The sequence below is a fragment of the Narcine bancroftii genome, chromosome 1 (genome assembly GCF_036971445.1).
Source record: "Narcine bancroftii isolate sNarBan1 chromosome 1, sNarBan1.hap1, whole genome shotgun sequence".
NCBI classification, from domain to species: Eukaryota; Metazoa; Chordata; class Chondrichthyes; order Torpediniformes; family Narcinidae; genus Narcine; species Narcine bancroftii.
Window position 1 is genome coordinate 128,664,815 of NC_091469.1, and position 24,905 is coordinate 128,689,719.

Below are 24,905 nucleotides of genomic sequence, written 5' to 3' on the forward strand. Positions count from 1 at the left end.
GAGAGAGCTTGCCTACGACTTCTATCCCCTAAAATGAGAGTGAAAATGATAAGAAGACAAAACGACCAGATTCAGTGTGTAATAAAATAGATGACGCATTTTTCTTGTTTTTTTTCTTTTTTGTGAAAATATTGTTTTATGGTTTTATTGTATTGTACATGTTGAATATTTATGGGTTTTAGAAGGGGGTGGGTAGAGGTTGATATGGTTCACAGTGTGAAAAATAAAAAATTATTTTAAAAAAACTGAAAGGGGAGGAGTGGCATTGCTCCTCAGGGAAAATATCACAGCAGTGCTCAGGCAGGACAGACCAGAGGGCTCGTCTACTGAGGCTTTTGCACTTACTTTCATCGAGAGCATTGCTGACCACTGCTGATGAAGTAAGTGATGCAATGCGTGGTGGTAGTAGCGCACATGCCCATGTTTGTTAAGCATCAGTATATGGGTGATGAATCTCAGATGCAGGCGGAGAGTGAGAGCTTCAGAATCACCCCAGTGGCAGTGACTCAATGAGAAGGACAGAGGAGTTTAGCTGGGTGGTGTTTGGGGAGTTGAAGAATGCAATGTTGTATCTACTGAATAAAAAAAAGAAAGTCGACTTCATGGTGTGGCTGAAAGAAAGGAGGGAGTGAATTCTTTATTTATTTGTAAGTAGTGGTAAATATGGGTGAAGGTGATGAACAGGAAAGATATGACCACACTCATGGGGTTGCAGTATTGACCTCTCGATGGTCAATGAGAATTGGAGGAGCAAATCTGTAGGGAAATAGCAGGCAGCTGCAGGAAGCATAAAGTTGTGATAGTAAGTGGTTTTAATTTTCCACATATTGACTGGGACTCACATACTGTAAAAGGGCTGAATGGCATGGAGTTTCTCAACTGTGCTCAGGAGAATTTTCTAAATCAATATATAGAGGTACCAACTAGAGAGAATGCAATACTGTATCTCTTTTAAGGGAACAAGACAGGATAGGACGCAGAAATATGTGTAGGGGAACATTTTGGGTCCAGTGACCATAATGCCATCAGTTTCAAGTTAATTATGGAGAAGGATAGGTCTGGGCCTCAGGTTGAGATTCTAAATTGGAGAAAGGCTCATTTTGAGGAAATAAAGGATCTTAAGTGAATGGATTGGGATAAGTTGTTTTCAGGCAAGGATGTGCGAGGTAAGTGGAGGGCCTTCAAATTTTGAGACTACAGAGCTTGTATGTTCCTGTCAGGATTAAAGAAATGGTTAGCAGGTGTAGGGAACCTTGTTTTTAAAGGGATTTTGAGGATCTGGCTCGGAAGAAGAGTGAGCTGTATAGTAGGTATAGGCAACAGGGAACAAACAAGGTATTTGAGGGGTATAAAAATGCAAGAAAAACTTCAAGAAAGAAATCAGGAAGACAAAAAAATACATGATGTTGCTTTGGGACAAAATGTGCAGGAAAATGCTCGGGGTTTCTACAGGCATATTAAGAGCAAAAGGATAGTACAGGACAAAATTAGTCCCCTTGAAGATGAGGGTGATCGACTTTCTATGTAACCAAAAGAGATGGGGGAGATCTTATATTTTTTTCATCAGTATTCATTCAGGAAATGGGTACAGAGTTGTGGGAAGTAAGGAAAACAAGCTGTGAGGTCATGGAACCTATATAGATTAAAGAGGAGGAGGTGTTCGCTATCTTAAAGCAAATAAGGGTGGATATATCCCCAGGGCCTGACAAGATACTCGCTCAGACCTTGAGGGAGGCTAGTGTAGAAATTGTAGGGGTCTGGCAGAAATATTTACAATGACCTTAGCTACGGGTGTGGAGCCGGAAGATTGAAGGGTAGCTCATGTTGTTCTGTTGTTTAAAAGAGGCTCCAAAAGTAACCCTTGTAATTATAGCTGATGAGTCTGATGTCAGTAGTAGGTAAACTATTGGAAGGTATTCTGAGAGATCGAATATACAATTATTTTGGTAGCCAGAAACTGATTGGGGATAGTCAACATAGCTTTGTGCGTGGTAGGTCGTGTTTAACCAATCTTATAGAGCTTTTTGAGGAGGTTACCAGGAAAGTTGATGGTGTTGGTGTTGTCTACATGGACTTTAGTAAGGCCTTTGACAAGGTCCACATGGGAGGTTCAGACACTAGGTATTCATGGTGAAGTAGTGAACTAGATTCGACAATGGCTGGACAGGAGTAGCTAGAGAGTAGTGATTGATAATTACTTATCAGACTGGAGGCCTGTGACTAGTAGTGTGCCTCAGGGATCAGTGCTGGGACTATTGTTGTTTGTCATCTATATCAATGACCTGGATGATAATGTGGTAAATTGGATCAGCAAGTTTGCAGATGGCACTAAGATTGGAGGCGTTGTGGAAGCGAATAAGGTTTTCAAAGCTTCCAGAGGAATCTGGACAAGCTGGAAAAATGGGGATGATAAATGGCAAATGGAATTTAATGCAGACAAGTGTGAGGTGTTGCATTTTGGAAGGAGAAACCAAGAAAGGAGGTATACGGTGAATGGTAGGGGCACTGAAGAGTGCAGTAGAACAGAGGGATATGGGAATAAAGATACATAACTCCCTGAAAGAAGACATCACAGATGGATAGGGTTGAAAAGAGAGATTTTGGCATATTTGCCTTCATAAATCAAAGTATTGAGTATAAGAGCTAGGATGTTTCAGTAAAGTTGGTAAGGCCAAATTTGGAGTATTGTGTGCAGTTTTGGTCACCTAACTGCTGGAAATATATCAATAAGGTAGCAGAGAAGATTTACTAGGATGTTGCCTGGACTTCAGGAACTGATTTACAGGGAAAGGACTTTATGCCCTGGAACATAGAAGAATGAAGGGAGATTTGATTGAGGTATTTAAAATTATGAAGGGATAGATAGATAGAATAAATGTAGATAGGCTTTTTCCTCTGAGAGTAGGTGAGATGCAAACCAGAGGACGTGTTAAGGGTGAAAGTGAAAAAGTTTAGGGGGAATGTGAGGGGGAACTTCCTCACTCAGAGAATGATATGAACGTGGGCTCAATTTTTATACTTAAGAAGGAATTTGGCCAGGTAAATAGATGGGCGTGATATAGAGGGCTCTGGACTAGGTGCAGGTCAGTGGGAATAGCCAAAAGACTAGAAGAGCCGAAGGGGCCTATTCTTTTGCTGCAGTTCTCTGTAGTTCTCTGGTTCTGTTGCATCTTATGGTTAAATTCTAGTTTTCTCAAAGTGAATGCTAACATAAATCCCTGGTATCTGGAATTCAAGCAACCAGCAAAAAATTCCATGTTTTAGGCATGTCTGGTGAGCAGAAATCAGTGGATCATGAGGCAGCGGATACATTTTAGTTAGGCATTGTAAAAGTAAGGCTTGAGCTATTGGAAAATACATTTGTCTAGCATCTACCAATCCCAATAGGTAGGGAATACCAGGGGTTTCACTGTATTGGCTTTCCTTACCCAGTCTTAATCTGCAAGTTAACTTTTAGGGAATCCTGCACTCAGATTCCCCAGTCCCTTTGGACCTCTGCTTTCTAAGTTCTCTCCCCATTTAGAAAGTAGTCCATCTTTATTCCTTCTACCAAAGGGCATTACCATACACCTTCTGCACTGTATTCTATCTGCCATTTCTTTGCCCCTTATTCCAACCTGTCCACGTCCCTCTGCGGACTCCCTGCTTCCTCAACACTATCCACTCTCCAGCTTGTCTTCGTTTCATCTGCAATCCTGGCCACAAACCCATCAAAACTGTCACCTGAATAATTTACATACAACGTGAAAATTATTTACGTACAACGTGAAAAAGACGTGAAAACCCAATGCCAACCCCTCTAGCACACCACTAGTCAGGACAGCCATCCAGAAAAAGCTCCCTTTATTTCCACTCTTTGCCTTGTGCGGGTCACCCAATACTCTATCCATGCTAGTATCTTTCCATCATACCATGGATTCCTACCTTGTTTACTGCCTCATGTGTGGTACCTTGTCAATGAAAATACAAATAAACATCATTCATGCCCCTCCTATTACCCTGTCCTGCTTATTCTTTCCTCAAAGAATTTCAACAGACTTGACAGGCAAGATCTCATGCTGACTTTGGCCTGTTTTATCTTGTGCTCTGAAGCTTCATGCTTAACCCTTTGGGCTCCATGTCCCTGTTTTCATGGACTACCAACAAGTTCATGTACTCCATGACCCAGTTTTCTGGGACTGGTTTTATACCCAACTACTAGCTAGTTCATTTTGGTGTTTCTACAGTTCTTTACCCATGGACGCAGTCCGGAGTATATATTATGAAAGGTTAAAAATGGTCAGAGTCCAAAGGGTTAATAATGAACTCGAGAATGTTGCCAACAGACCTATAACTGACCATTAACCCTATACTCAGCCTTCTGGTTTGTCCTTCCAAAATGCTTCACCTCACACTGATCCAAACTGAACTCCATCTGCCACATCTCCACCCAACTTTGCATCCTCTTGTAATCCTCGGCCACCTTCAGCTCCATCCACAACTTCTCCAATCTTTGTATCATCTACAAACATACTGGCCCATCCTTCCGCCTCTTCATCCAGATCATTTATAAAAATCACAAAGAGCAGGGGTCCCAGAACAGATCCTGTGTCTCCTGCTCTGTGTCAGCCCCTGGTGGCAGCCAAGTATAATCAAACAGTAAGGCATTGCTAGTTGCACTGCAACCCCGATCACTATCAATACACCTGCATCAGCCAATCCTGCCTGTCCTCCAGCCAAGTGTCTGTAACGGCCACAGCATCGTGTTCCATGTACTGATCCATGCTCTTATAGGTTCATCCTCTTTATTCCTAATACTCCCAGCATTGAAATAGACACATTTCAACCCCTCTAACTGGCTGCATTTATGTTTTGTCCCCTGCCTATCCTTCCTTACCAACTCGAAACACAGAGCATCATACTTTTGACCTTTTGCCCTATTCTCTGCACTCACATTCTGATTCCCATCTCCCTGCCAAACTAGTTTAGACCCTCCCCCAACAGTTCTAGCAAACTTGCTATCTACAAAATGAATGTATAGGCTGGGCTGTAAAATTGTGCAAAATTCTATTTTGTTTAATTATTTTTTTTCAATTTAGACAAACAGTTCAGTAACAGGCCCTTCCGGCCCATGAGCTTATGCTGCTCAGTTACACCCACATGACCAACAGACAGCACTGAATTTGAACCCATGTTGCTGGTGCAGTAATAGTGTTGAGCTAACCACTACACTAACCCTGCAACCCATTATTCCCGCACTCTGATGAGAAAATCTGTGTTGACAATCTGCCGTCTATAATTAATCAAACATCAATTGTTTAGATTTTTGGAGTTTATTTTGAAAATAATATTATTCTCACAATTCAGCTACAAGAAATTTGTAGGATTTGGTACCACTGCAAAATTTTTGTTCAAATAGGTTTTCTTTACTATATCTTTAACTATTCCATTGGGTCATGGACAAAATTAGTGGCAAATTGACCACCAACTTGCAGCCAATCACACCAAAAGTGTAAAGTCCATGCAGAAAATACGAGCTATTTTACAGCACTTTATCTAGTTCACTGTGAAATGATCTTTTGCAATCTAGAAGAAAAATATAATTAAAATGGCCTGATCAGAGGGGATGATGAAATGGCCTATAAGGACAAGATGAAGCACCTGGCCACTTGGCATCTGGTAGGCGCTAAAGGAACCTTTGCTCCCGAACCAGCAGGCTCAAGAAGAAATCTTTTCCCAAGACCGTGACCCTGCGGCCAGGGCTTCATCTTGTCCTTATAGGCCATCTCATCATCCCCTCTGATCAGGCCAACCACCATGGTGTCATCTGCAAACTTGATTATGGAATTAGACCCATATACAAGAATGCAATTATAAGTGAAAAGGGAATACAGGAGAGGGGTCAGCATACAGCCCTGGGGCATGTCAGCATTCAAGGTGATAATGGAAGAGAAGAGATTGACTAACCCACCCCAGTTTGTAAAGTTAGGCAGAAAGTCCAAGATCCAATTAGAGGGATGAGCTGATACCAATCTGACAAAGTTTGGTGATCAGTTTGGAGGGAATTACAGTATTGAAGTCAATACTGAATAATAATTAAAGTAAACTAAAGTCAATGATCACCATTCTGACAAAAGGATTGGAATTGTCCAAGTGGGTCAAGGCAGAGTGAAGTGTCGTGGAAATGGCATCCTCAGTTGACCTGTTGGTATGATTGCCAAATTGATTAGAGACCAAAGTGATGGGAAAACAGAGCTTCAAATGTGATAAAACCAATTTCTCAAAGCATTTTGCCTTGATGAAGGTGAGTGCAACTGGATGGAAGTCATTCAGACTCATGGCAATGGGATGCTTTGGCACTGGAACGATGGTGACAATCTTGAAATTTATGGGATGAACAGCCTGGGCCAGGCATAGATTGAAAATGTCAGTGAAGACCCCAGCCAACTATTCTGCACAAACTCTAAGCACACGGCCAGGTTTTTCCATCAGAAATCCTCATTTATCCAAAAAAATTTCAGACCCAAATTGACTGGGGATGTCAGACTGTCAGCACGGACCTCGGTCTCCCGGCGGCAGCGCGGACCTTAGGCTCCCGGTGGCAACGTGGACCTTAGGCTCCCAGCAGCAGTGGGGACCTCGGGCTCCCAGCAACAGTGCAGACCGGGCTTCCAGCAGCAGTGCTGACCGGGCTCCCAGTAGGCTTTGGGCCCCTGGTGGCAGTGGGATCCTCAGGCTCCCAGCAGTAGGAGCGCTGACCTCGGGCTCTGGCAGCAGGAGTGCTGACCTCAGGCCCCTGGCGGCAGGAGCACAGACCTTGGGCACCTGGTGGCAGGAGTGCTGACTTAAGGCTCCCGGCAGCTGCTAGTATTTTTTGGTTAGAATTAAACATTTTTTAATGCTTAAAAAACCTTCCCTTCATGTTGTTGTTTAAACACAGTTACAAGTGATTTGCTGTTGCTACTGGGCTGTTTTTAAAAAATTACTAGTTCTCCGAAAAAATTGTTTATCCTAAACAGACCCAGTCCCGACCATTTCAGATAATCGGAGTTGTACTGTATTTGGTTTTGTGATGTAATTCCATTCACACACTTACTGATATACTCGAGAACAGAATTGGTATATAAATTGATATCAATCTAAGAGTCTGTGGTAGGAGGGGCAGCAAACACACTCCATTCTGTAGGTTGAAAATGTTGCTGAAGAACAAAGCCAGCTCCCTCAAGCCAGATCTTAATAGTCTTCATTGTGTGTTTCACACGTTTAATGACTGGGCTATACTGAGAAAACAGAGACGGTGAAAGATGGCCGAACTGTCCCAAGTGTGGGAGGGTAGTGGTTTTGTAAGTATCAGCCAGATTTGTACAAGTAAAGTCCACAGCCACAATAAAGGCTCCATCTGGATCCAATGTCTGCAGCTTGTTGATAGCAGCAATGAGGTTTCTCATAGCTACTTTAGCATTAGCTTCTGGTGGTACATAAACTGCAACATGTAAACTCTTGTGGTTGATATTTTAAAAAGTCGACAATTAATAATCAGTTTTTCCGGATCCACAGAGCAAAAAGCATCAGTAATGGTAGAGTTAGTGCATCCATTCACATAGATGCATAAGCCACCCCCTCTACTTTTACCTGTCACTTCAGCTGCCCTGTCAGCCCTGTACACCATACACCCTTCCAATTCCACCATGTTGTTAAGTACATCACTGTTTAGCCACATCTCCATTGAAAACATAACATTACAATCCATAAGCCTTCTTTGGGTAAGGGTCCAAATCCAACTTTTTCACCAAAGACCGAACATTAGCAAGAAGGGCTCTAGGTAACACTAGCCTGATTGGATTTAATAACTTAGCCTAGCATGCAGGTCTCCACGCTTCCCCCATCTTTGCTTACGGTCTCCAGCTGGCGCCAGACCCTTCCGGTTGGGGTAAGTTGAATATGTGCCCTCAGTGTCCTTGGTAACTCCAGAGGTATTTGGTTGAAATTGAATGAATAATTCAAACCTGTATTATTACAACAGTAGTAAACATCCAAAGATGACCATCTGCTGTAGATGTAATTCACATCGCTGAATCAAACAAGCACGCAGAAAACAAGCTGGTATTTTCTAAAATCCCATAAGACACTGAGCCTCGTGCCACCATCTTGTCCTCAATCCACTGAATGCTACTCAGTGGACAGGATTTCCACAGGATACATGCTGAAATTGCTTTTTTTGCTTCATCACAGAGCTGACAAACATGCCACGGATTTATTCAGCTGAGTCTGGGCTATTGCCAAACCCAGGAAAACGTTCTGTTTCCCTACGATGGGAGGTATGTTAGTTTTAATATTTCCGTTCAGAATGATGAGTTGGAAAAAGTATTAGACTCTGCTGCACTGTCAGTTTATTACATAACACTATCGTGGGGAGTAAACATGAATGCACTGTATATTACTGAGCATCTTCATCTATAAAACACAGAAGAATAGCAATGAAAGATCTAAGAATCCAATGGGTGTTAATTTGACCAGAATATATTGGGCGATAAACTGAAATTACAGGAAGAAAGGACAGGAATCATTCATAATCCAACAGATCTTGGGACAAGGCTTTACAATGGGGGAACAAAATCTTAGATTGCTTTCTCTGGCCATGTGTCTGGACCTGATAGAAATGTATAAATTTATGAGAGGTGTAGATAAGGTAGGAATGCCATCTACTCAAGAGCATCGGTTTAAAGTGAGGAGAACGTTTAAAGGTGATGTACAGGCCAAGATTTATTAATGTGATTCCAGGGAGGTGATGGAAGCTGAGATAACAGCTACATTTAAGAGCCATTTGGACAGGCACATGAACAGACAGGAAATAGTTCAATTCAGATCATGTGTAGGCAGGATTAGAAAAAAACATCATTGAGGTCAGCACAGTTGTGGCGGACTGAGTAGCCTGCTCCTGTGCTGTTCTCTGTTTGGAGGGGATGCAAATAACAAACGGTTTGTCTCTGCAGCAGGTGACATCTTGTTCTCCCAGTGTTGGGATAAAGGTCAAAACAGAGTGGGAGAAAAATCTCTGGAAAAGGAATGAAATGGAGTGAAAGTAACAAATTCCATTGGAAGAAATAAGGAAAAACTAGATTTTGGACTGAAATATAAGATTGTGAAGGCAATTATATTACAATTGTTTGCATACAATTAAACACAAACATCAATGTGTGATTCGCAAGGTGGCTTGGAAGAAATCTCTTCAAATTCTTAGGATAAATAAATGGTTTAATTTGGAATTAAAATGAGGAAAGCAAAATTCACCATCAAGTGGAGAGCAAAAAGAACCTGGTCAACTCTCCACTGGTTGGTAAAATTTGCAATGCCATTATTTAAAATGAATGAGATAAAATAACTGCAGCGGACCAAAACAGACTGAATTCAGTGGCAGAGGGATTAGATAATGAAAGGAACAGTGTCAAGGATAGGCTTTACCAATTAAAAATCAAAGCTTTCATTATTAATACATGGGATCTAGGGATTACTGACAGGGCAAGCATTTATTACCCTCGTAAGATATCATCTGGAAACACTGGAGACCATGTGGCGAATGTAATCTTAGAGAATGAAAATGTATTTGAGAGTTTTAAAAGATTTTACCTTTACATTGTGATATATTAGAACATAGAATGCAAGAAACTGAAGCAAGAGTCAACCAAATGGCCCTTAAGTCTGATCTGCCATTCGGTATGATCATGATGGGTATAGTCCCGGCCTCAATGCCATTCTTCTCCTTTCTCCTCCTATCCTACCACTTGCAGTTTAAATGTCTTTCAATCAGCACTTTGGATGAAAAGGAACACGATCCTTTATCTGGAACCCTTGGGGGACAGTGTGTTCTGAATTTCGGATTTTTCTGGATTTCGGAAAGCCAGATTTAAGCCCACCCGAATTGTGCTGCCGTCTCCACCCCCACCCCCATCCAGTCGTGCTGCCGTCTCTCACCTGCCTGACTCGCACTTCCGATCTCTCCCCCTTCCCCGGCCGACTCATGCTGCCGGTCTCTCGCCTGCCCGACTCGCGCTGCCGGTCTTGCCCGCCCTACTCGTGCTGCCGTCTCTCTCCGGTTTTTGGAGCTTTCCGGATAAAGGATTGTGCTATTGCTATTTATTGCTGTTTATTGCTATTTATTTCCTCTCTCTCACTGCCACTTTCCCATGGCAAAGTTTATAGTTTCATTTTAATCTTTTCTTCCTGCACTCACACAAAAATTTGGGTCATTTCAATCCCACAATCCAATTAGCCCTTTCACACTTTCCGAAGTGCAACGCTGGCATCTGCAGACGCCAGGGATTGAATTAGGGGTCGAGGCCATCAATCCCCGTGAGATGACATCATCTGACACCAGAGTTGGGCTGATTTTGCTTTCACACTTGCCGCTTTAAAGGCCATTTGTTATTTGATTCCTGGGATCACTTGCAAGTGTGAAAGGAGCTTGAGTGTGCTTAGATACATAGTGCATAGTAAAAACTGCAGCTGAGGATGGGATTTTAAAAAATTACAAAGGCATGATAAGATAGAATGTCCAATGATAAAGTTTCCATAGCTGCAGCTGTTCTTGCTGAAACCTTTTTGCATTCTTTCTTCTTTGGCTTGGCTTCACGGACGAAGATTTATGGAGGGGTAATGTCCTCGTCAGCTGCAGGCTCGTTTGTGGCTGACAAGTCCGATGCGGGACAGGCAGACACGGTTGCAGCACTTGCAAGGGAAAATTGGTTGGTTGGGGTTGGGTGTTGGGTTTTTCCTCCTTTGTCTTTTGTCAGTGAGGTGGGCTCTGCGGTCTTCTTCAAAGAGGTTGCTGCCCGCCGAACTGTGAGGCGCCAAGATGCACGGTTTGAGGCGATATCAGCCCACTGGCGATGGTCAATGTGGCAGGCACCAAGAGCTTTCTTTAAGCAGTCCTTGTACCTCTTCTTTGGTGCACCTCTGTCTCGGTGGCCAGTGGAGAGCTCGCCATATAACACGATCTTGGGAAGGTGATGGTCCTCCATTCTGGAGACATGACCTACCCAGCTCAGTTTGATCTTCAGCAGTGTGGATTCGATGCTGTCGGCCTCTGCCATCTCGAGTACTTCAATGTCGGAGATGAAGTCGCTCCAATGAATGTTGAGGATGGAGCGGAGACAACGCTGGTGGCAACCTTTTTGCATAATGCATGATCAACTGTCTTGGTGGTCAATAGTCAGTTCAATGTCACTGTACAGATGCTAGCAAAAGCATAGGCGACCCTGAAAAAGTGTTAGCCGATCTCCCATTATCCCAGGGTGGTTGTAGGTTTTCCCTGGCTTTTTTCTCCCCACAAAGCTCTTTCCACAGGGCATAAATGGCAGAAGTCGGGATCCCGTCTATGCTGGCATGGTCAACCCCTGTGCGCAGCAGATCCAAGAACAGCTGCCTGCACGTAAAGCAGGAAGGGAATGTATTTCCAGTCCTCACTGCTGCCCTATGGACCTGGGTGTGTGTGCCCCTCACTGCATGTATTCTCACCCTTCCAGGAGGGTGATGGCATCCCACACAGTCTTCCCATTCGCCGGTGCCAAGAGGGGTAGGAAAACTAACTTTAAATCGGGTCGTGCAGTGGTGACCAGGTATCCTGCTAGGGCACCAATCACCTGGGTAGGCTCATCATGCTTGGCAAGCATGGACATTTCCTGTAGCAGCTGTTGCTTAAACTCAGCTTCAATGGCTGGGGAGATGGGGTCAGTTGGGACAGTGGGTGCGACAACCTGGACTGGCTGTGTAGTGTGGGGGTTGGGCCGCTCCCAGTGCGTAGCTTGCTCGTGGGGCAACTGCCAGTCTTCCCCTGGGCAAGCTTTCCCTTACACAGCTCCTTCCAGTGTGCGTTCAGGGCAGATGTGGGGACCCTCATCAATGCTAGTGGAGTCCATCCTCGCACGCAGTAGGTTGAAGAATAGCCGCTTATGCGGCACAGGGGGGCTCGGGTCTTCTAATCTGCCTTGCAGATTAGAGAAGCCACCTCCTGCAGCATATACTCCAACCCTTCCAGAAGGGTGATGGCATCCCGAACCATCTTCCTGGTAGCAAACCCATAAGGGTAGGACAACTGACGAGGCTGGGGGCTGCAGTGCGCTGGTCACCCTCATATTTTCAATAAAATTTTGCTTGATAGCCCCCTCATAAATTCCGTAGATCAGGGTTCATTCCCTGATGACCAGGATACCTATTGTGGTCCAGTGTGGCCTCCCGTGGAGGTTCCACTCCAGGCGGGTGGGATACCAAACTTGTATGGCTGCAACCACGCGTTCCCAGAGGGATGACCCATTCCAGATTCCCTCCGGTGGTGCCTGCAGGGCATTGTTGACTGTCTGGGAGTCAAAAAGGTTTCCCAGGGCCTCCTGATGGGAGAAGGCAGTGTTTGAACCCCCCTCAACCCTCAGTCTGAGCAGTCACGTGGCGAGGTGTTCACCTGGCCGCCGGTGGTGGCACTCCGCCAGTTGAATGAGCTCCTTCAGGGAGAAATCCCGGGTCTCAGTCATCTCCAAATGGCCCCTGGCGTGTTCCCCCACCCCCAACCTCCTCCTTTTCGCTTCTCCTTGGCAGAGGACCTGAGACCGCATGGTGACGGGTCAGGCTTGCAAGGGCTTGGTGGTGGGGAGTATGTGTGGGTTGTGAAGGGACCCTGGCTCCCAGCCCTCCCTTTTCCGTCACTCTCCATCCAGATATCTCCGTTCCCCAGCCAAGTGTCCGGCTGCTTCCTCCACCGGACCAAGGCTCGAATTTTGATTGGGTCTGACCGTCAACCAGACTGATAGCCTGCCTGTGCCTGCTGGATCTCCAGCAGTCGGAAAGCAACCTCCGTGCCTTGGGTCTCCAGGTCATTTGTTTTGCTTTGGGCAGCAAGATGTGCCTCCTGCAGCACTCTGCAGCTCCACCCCAGGGCTTCTGCTTCCCTGTCCTTTTGGTCAGAGACGGTCTGCAGCTTTCCCACCAGCTGATTGACAATCCCTACATGGCATCTTAGCAGTGATGCCAGCAGCCAGTAAGTACCCCTCTGACTCCCCTTTACCTTGGGGAACCCCAACTCCTTAAGGAGGGCTACCATATGGTGCCCCATTCACTCACCACGAGGGTTCAGCTGTTCAGACCCGTTCACGGGCTTACTGAAGTCTGCTAGCATGCTGGCCAGACTTGTGAATCCCTGCCTGTTGTCGGTCCACCCAGGAATCCTATCCTTGGTGCCTGCACTGGCTGTTTTGCCCATGTACTAGAAGATTTCCCCACACCTGTGTCCAGCCAAGATCCTTGAGATCCTGCTTGCAGCACCAATTGTTGTGAGTGAGGGAACAGGTTTGGTAGGTCTCAAAGGCAAGGACTCTGAATGCAGTTTTGACGGGGAAGTATTTTATTTACAGAAGGCAAGTGTGGGAAATGGTAACTGATATAGCACACACACACACACACACACACACACACACACACACACACACACACACACACACACACACACACACACACACACACACACACACACACACACACACACACACACACACACACACACACCCCAATAATCTGGTACATACAATAATCAGGGAAAAATCACTACAATGCCCCACCACCCCTTGACTCAGTGCAGGCACGGCTCTATGCTACAAGGGACACTAATTAAATGCTCCCAACCCTTTTAACAGTGCACATCTTACCCATAGTTTCTCCAGCCCCTTCCATATTTCTAGGCCTGGAGTGAAGGAGGGTGGTCCCAAGCTGGCAAAGAGAGAGAACAAAGAGCACCATTATAGTGCTGGAGGGTCAAGCCCACATCATTTTCAGGAGGGTTAATCCAATTACAACTGCCATGGCCCAAGGCCAAGTACAGACAGGCTGGAGAGTACAGTCCAGGTAATTTATATGGGTCCGACAGCAAGGGTTGCACTAATGGCTGGGACAGAATCAAACCTTGATTGACAGCTGGTGTGTCCTCCGACTAGGTAGAGGTCAGTGCTGTCACCTGACAGCCATAACCCTTCCCAATACAGTATGACTTTCCATGGATGTGGTGTGTCTATCATAAGGGGTCTATTACCTTGAGATTTTTAATTTATCCTTACTCATTATACAATATCAGATGTAAATAGTCTTCTCCCTGGGTGGTTCCTTAATGTGTTGCTCCAAGATCCCACCCTCGATATACTCTTTGAATTTGTCTTCAAGGTGATTGTGGTGTGCTGTTAGCCAGAATCAGACTCACACAAGGTAAAGACTGGACAACAGGCTTTAATCCACAAAGACGTCCACAGAGCTAGGCTGGCTGTAGCTGCAGTAAACACTGAGTGAGGCTTCGGGAGGCAAGCGCAGGCTTATATCCCGGAGGATGATTGACACCCGACCAGGTGGGGCTTGATCCATTCAGGCCGACTGATTGACAGCCGGCTAGGTGTTGTCCTGTCCCCTTACACTCCTGCAGGTACAGAGGTTGCCTCCTGCAATAGGCCGGCAGTACACTCCTGCAGGTACAGATGTTGCCCCCTGCAGTAGGCCGGTGACCACCACAGTGATCCTTGTCGATTTGATTTGTCAAATCTGTCCGATATTTAAAAGTGCCCATGATACCTTTCTCACACACCTCAAATATTTATTGATTTATTCTCTGTCCTTCAGATTGATTACAATTACTAGCCCTCTGTACCACACCCACCAGTGACTTCTTAACCCTGGTGTTTTTATTTGTCTCTGCCCAAGTTGATTTTAATGGAGGGTGACAGCCCAAAATGTTAACCACCTTTTGCCTTCTATGTATGCTGTCTGACCTTCAGACCATCATGAAGGGCTCAAGCCTGAAACGTCAGTTATGTATCTTTATTTTTGCTATTGTTTGACCTGCTGAATTTCTCCAGCATTGTTTTTGCTTCAACCACAGTGTCCATATACTTTTGTGTTTTACTTCAGGCCACAATGTGGTGCTGACCGATATAAACCTGCTTCACAGCAATCTAATCTTTCCTGCTTCATCCCCATTCCTCTCTGGTTTCCTTGCATCCATGTGTCTGTCTGAGAGTCTTTGACTGTCCCTATTGTGTCAGTCATCACCACCACCCACCCCCCCTCCTCCCCCAGCAATGCATTCCAGGTGTCCACCATTCACTGTTTTAGTTGAATACTTACTCTGACATTATTTCCTAAAATTCCTCCTCTCACATTAAACACATGTTCTCTGGTATTTCCTACTGATGTCCTGGGGAAAAAGCTACTGGCTGCCCACCATATCTGTGCCCCACATAATCTTGTACAGGGACACGATCCTTTATCCAGAACCCTTGGAGGACAGTGTGTACTGAATTTTGGATTTTTCCGGATTTCGGAAAGTCCACCCCCACCCCCTTCCAGTCGCCCAGCAGTCTCCCCCAAGAGCTGTCTCCCCTGACCACCGGTCCCTCGGCCACCCGGATGCCTCCCCCCGACTGCAGTCCTTCGGCCGCCCCCGACCTCCCGTCACTCAGCCGCCTCCCCCGACCGCCTGTCCCTCGGCCGCCTCCCCCGACCGCCTGTCCCTCGGCCGCCTCCCCCGACCTTCTGTCCCTCGGCCGCCTTCCCCAACCATGGTCCCTCGGCTGCCTCCCCCAACCACTGGTCCCTACTTGCCGGATTTTGGAGCTTTCCGGATTTTAGGTGTCCGGATAAAGGATCTGTATTCAAGTCATCAATCATCTTTCGTCACTCCAAAGAGAAATCCCCTAGCTCTGTCAACCCTGCTTCATAAGATATGTTCTCAAATCCAGGCAACATTCTGGTAAATTTCCTCTGCACCTTGTGCAAAGCATCTACATCCTTCCTCTAATGAGGAGACCAGAACTGAATGCAATACTCTAAGTATGGTGTAACCAGAATTTTATAGAGCTGTAACATTACCTCATTGCTCTTGAACTTAATCCCTTGACTAATAGAGGCTAGCATACCTGCTCTCTATTACTTTTTTCTTTGCCAAGTCATCCTCAAATCCCTTTATTTGAACCCCTGTCATCTATTTTCAGCTTTTCTTTTTTTTTCCATTTGATTCTACCCTCTGGATCCTAACTCCCGACCAAGTTTTTAAAAATCTTCCTCAACAGGACTAGCAACACATCTCTCCTGGCCTTTTCCGCTGCCCTCCTTGTGCCCCCATGGATGTGGTGCTTTGGCTGTTAATATTACAACCTGTCAGACTTGTGGAGCTCTTATCTTCCCCAAAAACATTACCAATTCACCTGGAAACTTAACACCCTCCATCCTACATAATCTCTTCCATCATGCTCTATCTTCCTATTTCTGTATTCACTAGCATATAACACTGTAAAATCCAAAGTTTCTTCTTTTGAGGTCCTGCTTTTTTAACCTCTTTCTGAACTTCCTAAAGTCTGACTTCATAACTTGATCACGATTCCTACCTATTTTGCTGCTCCATTATGGGACTGTGTCTTCTGGCTTCCTTTGGGATGCTCTACAGCCACCCAGTGGTGTCCTCAACCTCATCTCTGGTACTCTCTCGTTCTTCCTTTTCCCCCTCCTATGCATTCCAATCCCCGGACAAGGTATTGTCCCCACAACTGCCCAAAAAGGAAAATCTGTCACTGAGTAAGAGGGGCTGAAGAAACCCCTGGAAAACTTGCCTGTGCCTCGCAATGAGCTGTTCTTTCTCTGCCTGTACTCACATCAATGGCAGTGTTAGAATGTGTGGAACTTGGAAGGAAACTGAGTGATGCCTTTTGTTCCACTCCTTCTAGGTGTGTAGGGTTACAGATTTGAGAGATGCAGCTCTGATAAGTTATTAAACACTGAGATAGATATAAATCTAGTTATCAAATTCAAGATTGTTATAACAGGAACCTCAGAAACCAGATTTGTTATTATCAATAGAAGACAGGTCAGCTTTTTGGGTTGGCTAATGTAGTCTTGGTGGTGCAAGTTCCTCAGACAATCTTTCAAAAATTGGGTATTGTAAGGTAGGACTCAGATCCATTGTGAAGTGAGGGCCACTCTGAAGTCAGGTTTTGGTTGCCCAATCGTTGCAGCCAATTTCCAGGGAAGGCTCCAGGTCGGCACCCAATGTAAGTACTGTACAAGCTCCCCTGATAGGCTTCTCATAACACTTTGTTAACTGACCTTTGTTCTGCCCTGAACTGAACCTCAGATGACTTTGACTGATATTGCCTTGTTAGGTTCCTGAAAGAATGCGATAGTGTAGATTGTACAATGCCATTTTACTACGTTAGAATTGCTACGTTAGATCAAGAGAATTCAGCCTTTGCTTGAACAGGCTTCTCCAGAGCGCCGAATTTGAACAATGTTAAATTAGAGGGAGTCAACATGTCAGACAGAATCAATGGAGAGAAAGGACAGTCAATGTTGGAGTTGGGTCTCTTTCTTCAAGACTAAGGTGAGAGGGGAGATGTGAAGCATAAAAATGGGGGTAGGGAGGTGGGCTGGGGAGTGCTTAAGAGGTGATGAGTGGAATTTGAGATAAAAGGAAGCGCAGGATTGGGTATAGGACAGATGGAAGCAATAGAAGCAGCTGAGGGGTAGGGGGTTTACTTGAAATTGGAAAATACATTGTTCCTGCTGTTTGGTTTCAAGCTGTCCAGATGGAATATGATATTGTGTTCATCACATTTTGATATATCCTCAGTGGATGTGGTTGAGGACAGGACAGGTCTGTGTGGGATGGTCAAAGGAATTACATTGCTAGCAGCTGGGTGTTCCAGCTTGCCCTTGTGGACAGAGAACAGTGGCTCTGTATTTGGTCACATCAGAGTAGAGCAGGCCACAGTGAGTGCACCAAGTACACCGTGGATGCTGCAGAAGGTGCCTAAGAGGGTGGAGGTTAACGGAAAACAAGGAAATCATGAAGCAAGTGGCCCTTCTGAAAAGGGTTGGGGAAGGGAACATGTGGCTGATGAGAAGATCATATTGTAATTGGCAGGAGTGATAAAGAAGGATATTCCGGATGTGGAAACTCGTTTGAAGTGAGAATCTAGGGAACTTTATCCTTGTTCTATCTGGGGGGGGGTAAGGCCGATTGCAGTTACTTGTGCTTCTCTGTTGAATTTAATGCTGAGTCTTGATTACTTCTTGTGGTACGAAGTCATTCAGTTTGTTCAACATGTTGCCTTTAACCCATTTCATGGAGAGTCTTCTTTCAGAAACCCGCCGAAATTTTAAATACTTCAGTCTTTGAAAACACAACATACACTATCACCATTCAAAGGCAACCTGTAGTCGCAGAATGTGCAGAGAGCACTTTTAATACTTCCAATGAAGAATATACTCTCAATCTTTCACAAGCATCATTTCGGGTCAAAATTCATGCTTCCAATTCTGCCGGAAAGTCACCTGCAGATGAAAAAGTGATACCACCTTTTAATGAAATGAGTAAGTGGATTTTTGAATTAATCATCCTCTCACTTTTGAATTGTCAAATGGTCGATGTGCTTCACCTATCTTGTAACATTTCACTTTATGCAGGGCTAAGAAACAAGATAAATGCCACTCCTCTTGGGAATGATAGCATTTTTATTCGTTGGAATTCAATTAAGGCAAAAATGCAAAAATATGTTGTTGATTGGGGTCCCGTCATCGGAAATGCAACATCTGATATACATTCGGAAATAATACGAAATAAACTTCAAAATTACACGCTGAAAGGTGAGCATTTTTCTTCTTTCCTCAGGTTTTATTCATGCTGTGATTATTTTTAGAAAAAAAACAATTTTAATCCTTCCTAATACTTACATGGGTTCAGCTTTATTGTTCTTAAGTTTACGGTAATAAAAGGTTAAGGTAACAAAACCAAGTTGAATATTGTACAATGATAATAAAAATGGAAATCTCTTGGTCCACTCAAAGTTTTAGTCCAAATGGTGTTATCTCTGAGAATGTGGCATTACCTCAGCAGGATATTGATGTGTATTATTGCAATTTTTTCACTTCCCCATAATCCTAAACTGAGAATCGTAACGTCAGAAAGACTTCGAGGCTGGGGACGTGGGGGAGTGGATGCGAGAAGGAGGATTAGATTTAAACGTTGTTGTCGTGTTTGCCACTGACTTTGCTGAAGGAAGGACCTTTGGTGACAATATTGACAGTCTGTTGCTTCTGGCAGTAATTTTGTATTACATTGGTTTATGTAGGGATTGAGCCTTCACAAGTCTGCCACGATTTGATAGCTGGAAGCATATACTGTACTGTATAGGCCATGAGTTGTGACTATTGAAGCAATAGTATGCTGTGAGGTGCAGTGAGGCATACAGTATGTTGTTAGTTTGGTGGCAAATCATAACACTCGACAACAATTTTTTTCAAAAGGTTTGCTTCCTGAAAAAAATTGTAGATTCTGATCAACAACTTCAAGCTGAACACAAAGATAATTTCAGATTTGCTGGATCACAATGGAAGTTTGAGAAACATTAAATTAACTTTTATTGAATTAAGCCTGTTTAATTGCATAATAATCTGACATATTGCATTCTGTCAACTGACCTAAAAATGTTTTGCCACTGATTTACATTTGTACTCAGCATCTGATGCCTCTCATGTCAGTGTCCAACAATAGTCAGCCAGCAGTGTTGTCCTAATACCACTTTTCCATGATTGCAATGTCCTGATGAAACCTTTTACCATGTTTGTCACTGACGGCACCAAGATCAGCAGGGAAGAAGTCCAAATGTGAATGCAGAAAATAATTTTTTCAATGGCATATTGCACTTCATGGTTTTATATGCTTGAAGTAGACTTAAAGGCAAATTATATCTTAAAAAAATGGCATGTGATATGAACATTTTCATGATCAGTAGCCCAAAATCCATAAAATACACCCAAAAGTGTTCAGGAAGCAAAATCTTCTTTGTTCAGTGTAATTAGTTTATGGTTTGTGCACATAATTATAATTAACCTATGCATCAACTGTTTTAAACAAAAACAATTCAGATAGGACACATTAAATTACTCTTACAGAAAGAGAAAATTAGTTTTGCAACTGGAGCTGGATGAACTGTGGGTTATTCAGGAGGCTGAGGAGGTCATTGAGAGAAATTACAGGGAGGTAGTCACCCCAAATAGACAGGATGCAGAGACATGGGTGACTGTCAGGCAGGGTAAAAGGAAGGGACCAGTGATACAGAGCACCCATGTGGACATTCCCACCAGCAATAGGTATGTCATTTTGGATAGTGCTTGTGGGGATGATCTACCAGGGATGAGTTGAAGCGGTCACGTCTCTGGCACAGAGACTGGCACCTCAGCTCAGAAGAGAAGGACTGAGAGGAGAGCATTAGTGATAGGGGACTCGTTGGTTAGGAGGATAGACAGGAGGTTTGCTGGAATGCATCATGACTCCCAGTTGGTGTGTTGCTTCCCAGGTGCCAGGGTCAGGGACGTCTCAGAATGTCTCCCCAGCATTCTGAAAGGGGAAGGGGAGCAGCCGGATGTCGTGGTCCAAGTGGGGACCAATGACATAGATAGAGGTAGAGATGAGGCCTAAAGAGGGAATATAGGGAGTTAGGTAGAAAGTTAAAAGATAGGACCTCGAGGGTGGTAATCTCTGAATTGCTGCCTGTGCCACACGCTAGACAGGGTACAAATAGGAAGATATGGCTGATAAATATGTGGCAAAGGAGTTGGTGCAGGAGGCAGGACTTCAGATTCCTAGATCATTGGGATCACTTTTGGGGAAGGTCAGACTTCTATAACAAGGATGGGCTGCACCTAAACTGGAAAGGGACCAATATCCTGGCAGGAGGGTTTGCTAGAGCTATTGGGGAGGGTTTAAACTAGTTTGGCAGGGGGAGGGAATTCAAAATGAGAGTACAGAGAATGGGACAGTAGGGAGACAGGGAATTATAACAGGGAGAGAAATAAATGATGAAGAGTTACTCAATAACAACAGAAAGAAAAGGCAGGTGAGCAGGCAGGAGTAAGTGCTGTTCAAAAAGATAACGGAACGAACAATTTCGGTATCGGGTTTAAGGGCACGATATTTAAATGCACTTAGCATTAGAAACAAAGTGAATGACCTGGTTGTTCAGATTCAACTGAAAAAGTATGACAAGGCTCAATGAGGGGTGTGATTAGAAGCTCAATATCCAAGGTTACACAGTCTATAGGAAAGATAGGCAGGTGGGTAGAGGAGGAGGGGTGGATCTGATGATAAGTAATGACATTAAATCAACAGAAAGAAGGGACATTGGGTCAAAAGAGATAGAATCATTATGGGTTGAATTAAGAAGTGTCAAGGGTAAAAAGACCATATTAGCAGTTATATACATGCCCCCAAACAGTGGCCAGGAAGTGGATAATGAGATACACTAGGAAATTCAAAGGGCATGCCACAGGGATAATATCAAGATAATTATGGGGAATTTTAACATGACAGGGGATTGGGAAAGACAAGAAATTACTGGAAGCCAGGAGAGAGAGTTTGTAGAAAACCTAAGAGATAGCTTTTGAACAGCTTGTTGAGAAGCCCTGCTGTTCTGGATTGGGTCATGTGCAATGAACCCGAGGTTGTTAGGGTGTTAAAGGGCATAGAACCTCTAGGAAGCAGCGATCATAACATGGTTGAATTTAATTGAAAATTTGAAAAGGAAAAAAAAAAATTATTGGATATATCAATTTTTCAGTGGAATAAAAGAAATTACAGAGGTATGAAAAAGGAACTGAGTCTAGTAAACTGGGAAAGCAAACTAATTGGAGGATCAGAGCAGGACTGGAAGATAATTTTGCAAGTAATAAAAGGCATGCAGGATAGATATATTCCAAGGAAAAAAGAAATTTGGTGAAGGCTAAGATAAAAGCAAAGGAGAGGGCATATAAGGAAGCTAAAATTAGTGGGAAATCAGAGGACTGGAATTCCTTCGCCACATACAGAAAGAGACAAAGAAAGTCATTTGGAAAAAGAAGATGAGCTGTGAGAGGAGATTAGCTAACAATATTTAAAACGATACTAAGAGTTTTTTCAAATATAGAAAATGATCCTGGGGAAATTGTAATGGGTTATAAAGAGATGGCAGAGGAACTTAATCAATATTTTATGTCTGCCTTCACCATGGAAGACGTTAGAAATATCCCGGACAGTCAGAAGCTTCAGGGAGTAGAGTTAGGCAAACTAAACGGATTAAAGTTTGATAAATCTCCCGGACGAGATGAGGTACATCCGTGGATTTTGAAAGAGATGGCTTTGGAGATTGTAGATCCGTTAGTGATGATCTTCCAGAAATCGATAGACTCTGGAGAGATTCCAGAGGATTGGAATGTCACAAATCTGGTTCCGCTGTTTAAAAAAGGTGGGAGACAGAGAAAAGGAAACTATAGGTCGATTAGTCTGACGTTGGTGGTTGGGAAGATATTAGAGTCGATCCTCAAGGATGAGGTGCATGACAGAATAGGTCCAAGTCAGCATGGTTTTTTAAAGGGTAGATCCTGCCTGACCAACCTATTGGAGTTTTTTGAAGAAATCTCAAATAGGATAGACAAAGGAGAGGTTGTGGATGTTATTTATTTAGATTTTCAAAAGGCTTTCGATAAGGTGCCGCATATTAGGCTGCTAAATAAAATGAGGGCCAATGGAATTACAGGGAAGTTATTAAATTGTATAGGCAGGAAGCAAAGGGTTGAAATTAAGGGTTCCCATTCTGGATGGTTGCCCGTAACTAGTGGTGTTCTGCAGGGGTCGGTAATGGGGGCCACTGCTGTTTACAATTTATATTAATGATTTGGATTGTGGTATAAATGGTTTTGTGGCCAAATTTGCAGATGACACCAAGATAGGTGGTGGAGTAGGAAGTGTAGTAGAAGCCATAAAGTTGCAGAAGGAAATAGACACATTAGGAGACTGGGCAAAATTATGGCAGATGAGATTTAACATAGAGAAATGTACAGTTGTACATTTTGGCAGTGGAAATAAACAGGCAGAATACTATTTGGATGGGGTGAAAATTCAGACCTCGGATGTGCAAAGGGACCTGGGTGTCCTCATGCAGGGAAACCTAAAAGTTAAGGTCAGGTGAAATTGTAGTGGAGAAAGCGAATGGTGTGTTGGCATTTATTTCAAGAGGAACAGTGTATAAAAGTAAAAAGGTATTGATGAGGCTCTATGGGGCACTGGTGAGACCTCATTTGGAGTATTGTGTGCAGGTTTGGGCCCCTTTATCTTAGAAAGGATGTGATGTTGTTGGAGAGGTTGCAGAGGAGACTTACTAGGATGATTCCCAGAAAGCAAGAGCTAACGTACAAGGAGCATTTGGCAGCTCTTGGGTTGTAGTCATTGGAGTAGAGGAGAATGAGAGGAGACTTCATTCGTATTTTGAAAGGTTTAGATAGGGTGGGTGCGGGTAAAATGTTTCCCTTGGTGGGTGAATCGAGGACTGGGGTCATGGTCTGAAAATTAGAGGTTATCAATATAAAACAGAGATTAGAAAGAACTTCTTTAGGCAGAGGGTCGAGGATCTGTGGAATTCACTCCCACATACAGCAGTGGAAGCCAGATCACTGGGAGTATTTAAACAAGAAATAGACAAGTATCTCATTATTGAGGGCATCAAGGGATATGAGGAAAAAGCCAGAAATTGGAACTAGTGTAGAGTAGCTTAGTGTAGATTATCAGAATAGACTCGATGGGTCTAGTGGCCTGCTTCTGTTCCTCTGTCTTGTGATCTTGTGGAAAAAAAAAGATATAAATGAGCAGTTAGTAAAAGAAAAAGATTGTGGCATTTCAATAGTGCATACAGATCTTTTTATGGTGCCATGTAGTTCATGGGTAGGATAGTAAGGAGCGGTTCGAGAGCTTAAAACCTGTTCAGAAGCTGGACTTCTGACTTTAGCATCTTCAGCCGCAAGATGGCAGTGAAAAGAGATTGTGGCAGTGAAAAGAGATTGTGACCTGGGTGATGGGGATCCTTCATGATACTGGCTGCCTCCTTGACATAGGAGGTCAGAGAATAAGTTTTTTTTTCACAAGCGAGTTGCATGCAAGAACAGTGGTGTAGCTGTTGGGAAATAGAATTTCTTGCGCTTCTACTAATTTTAATAGATCCTCTGAGATAAATGTATTATTCTACGCTCAGTGTCCCAGTCCTGCATGCTCCACTGCTGCCGTTGACCTTTATAAATTCTTGCCAGGTACACTTCATGGTGAATCAGGATCTAGATGGCTTCACTCCTGTACACAGCATCTTCCAAGAAAACCAGGCATGTGTGAAAGAAAATAAGGGTTTCTCCAGGTGATTCAGTTTCCTCCAAACATTTTCAGGGGTTGCACGTTAATTGGGTGGAACAAGCTCGTGGGCCAAAGGAGCCTGTTACCGTGCAATATGTTTAAATTAATTTAAAAAAAGATGCTGTTCTAAACTCACACAAGACTTACAATTCTCACAGTTCTGGAATGGCTTCTAGCAACGGTTGGAGGCAACAATTATCACCCTTTAAGGGATGCAGATTACAGTTAGCTGCAGGTAGCAGTCATGATCTCTGGTTGAACAGAAGTATAGGGACAAATTTCATGAGCCATTGGTGCATGGACAGAGGCATCAGGCCCCTCAGGCCTGCCCTGCCAACTAGTTCAGTCATGGCTGATGAAATTTTGACTTCAGTACCACTATCCCACTCTTTGTCTATTGACTTCCTCATAGTGTAAATGTTTGTCATTCTCTGCCAACATGGCCTCTGTGATAGTCTGTAAGCCATGACTTCCTAAAGGAGGTCATTTCTCCTCATCTTCATTTGATTTGAGCTAGTTTTTGTTCTGAAACTGTCCCAGTTCCAGATAATCTCACAAGGGAAAATATGCTGTCAGCATGCACCCTGCCAACATGGCTTCAGAAATGTCCTTTTTTCATAATTTCACCTCTCGCTTTTCTCTACTGCAAAGAGGAAAGGCCCAACCTCTTGATCTTTCTTCACATATCAACACTTTC

General features: G+C 43.9%; 1 protein-coding gene and 1 long non-coding RNA gene across 4 annotated transcripts in view; one reads left to right on the top strand and one right to left on the bottom strand.

The window, feature by feature from the left end:
• Positions 1-24,905, top strand: part of LOC138763977 (interleukin-6 receptor subunit beta) — a 100,358-nt gene that overhangs the window by 48,006 nt on the left and 27,447 nt on the right. For both annotated transcript variants that reach the window (XM_069939086.1, XM_069939096.1), the window contains exons 7-9: positions 8,212-8,297; positions 18,141-18,369; positions 18,463-18,642. In XM_069939086.1, the coding sequence (XP_069795187.1) occupies positions 8,212-8,297; positions 18,141-18,369; positions 18,463-18,642 (495 nt within the window). The remainder of the gene's footprint in view (positions 1-8,211; positions 8,298-18,140; positions 18,370-18,462; positions 18,643-24,905) is intronic.
• LOC138763983 (uncharacterized) overlaps positions 18,214-24,905 on the bottom strand; it is a 33,794-nt gene continuing 27,102 nt past the window's right edge. For both annotated transcript variants that reach the window (XR_011357934.1, XR_011357933.1), the window contains one exon: positions 18,214-18,330. This is a non-coding gene — a long non-coding RNA (uncharacterized lncRNA). The remainder of the gene's footprint in view (positions 18,331-24,905) is intronic.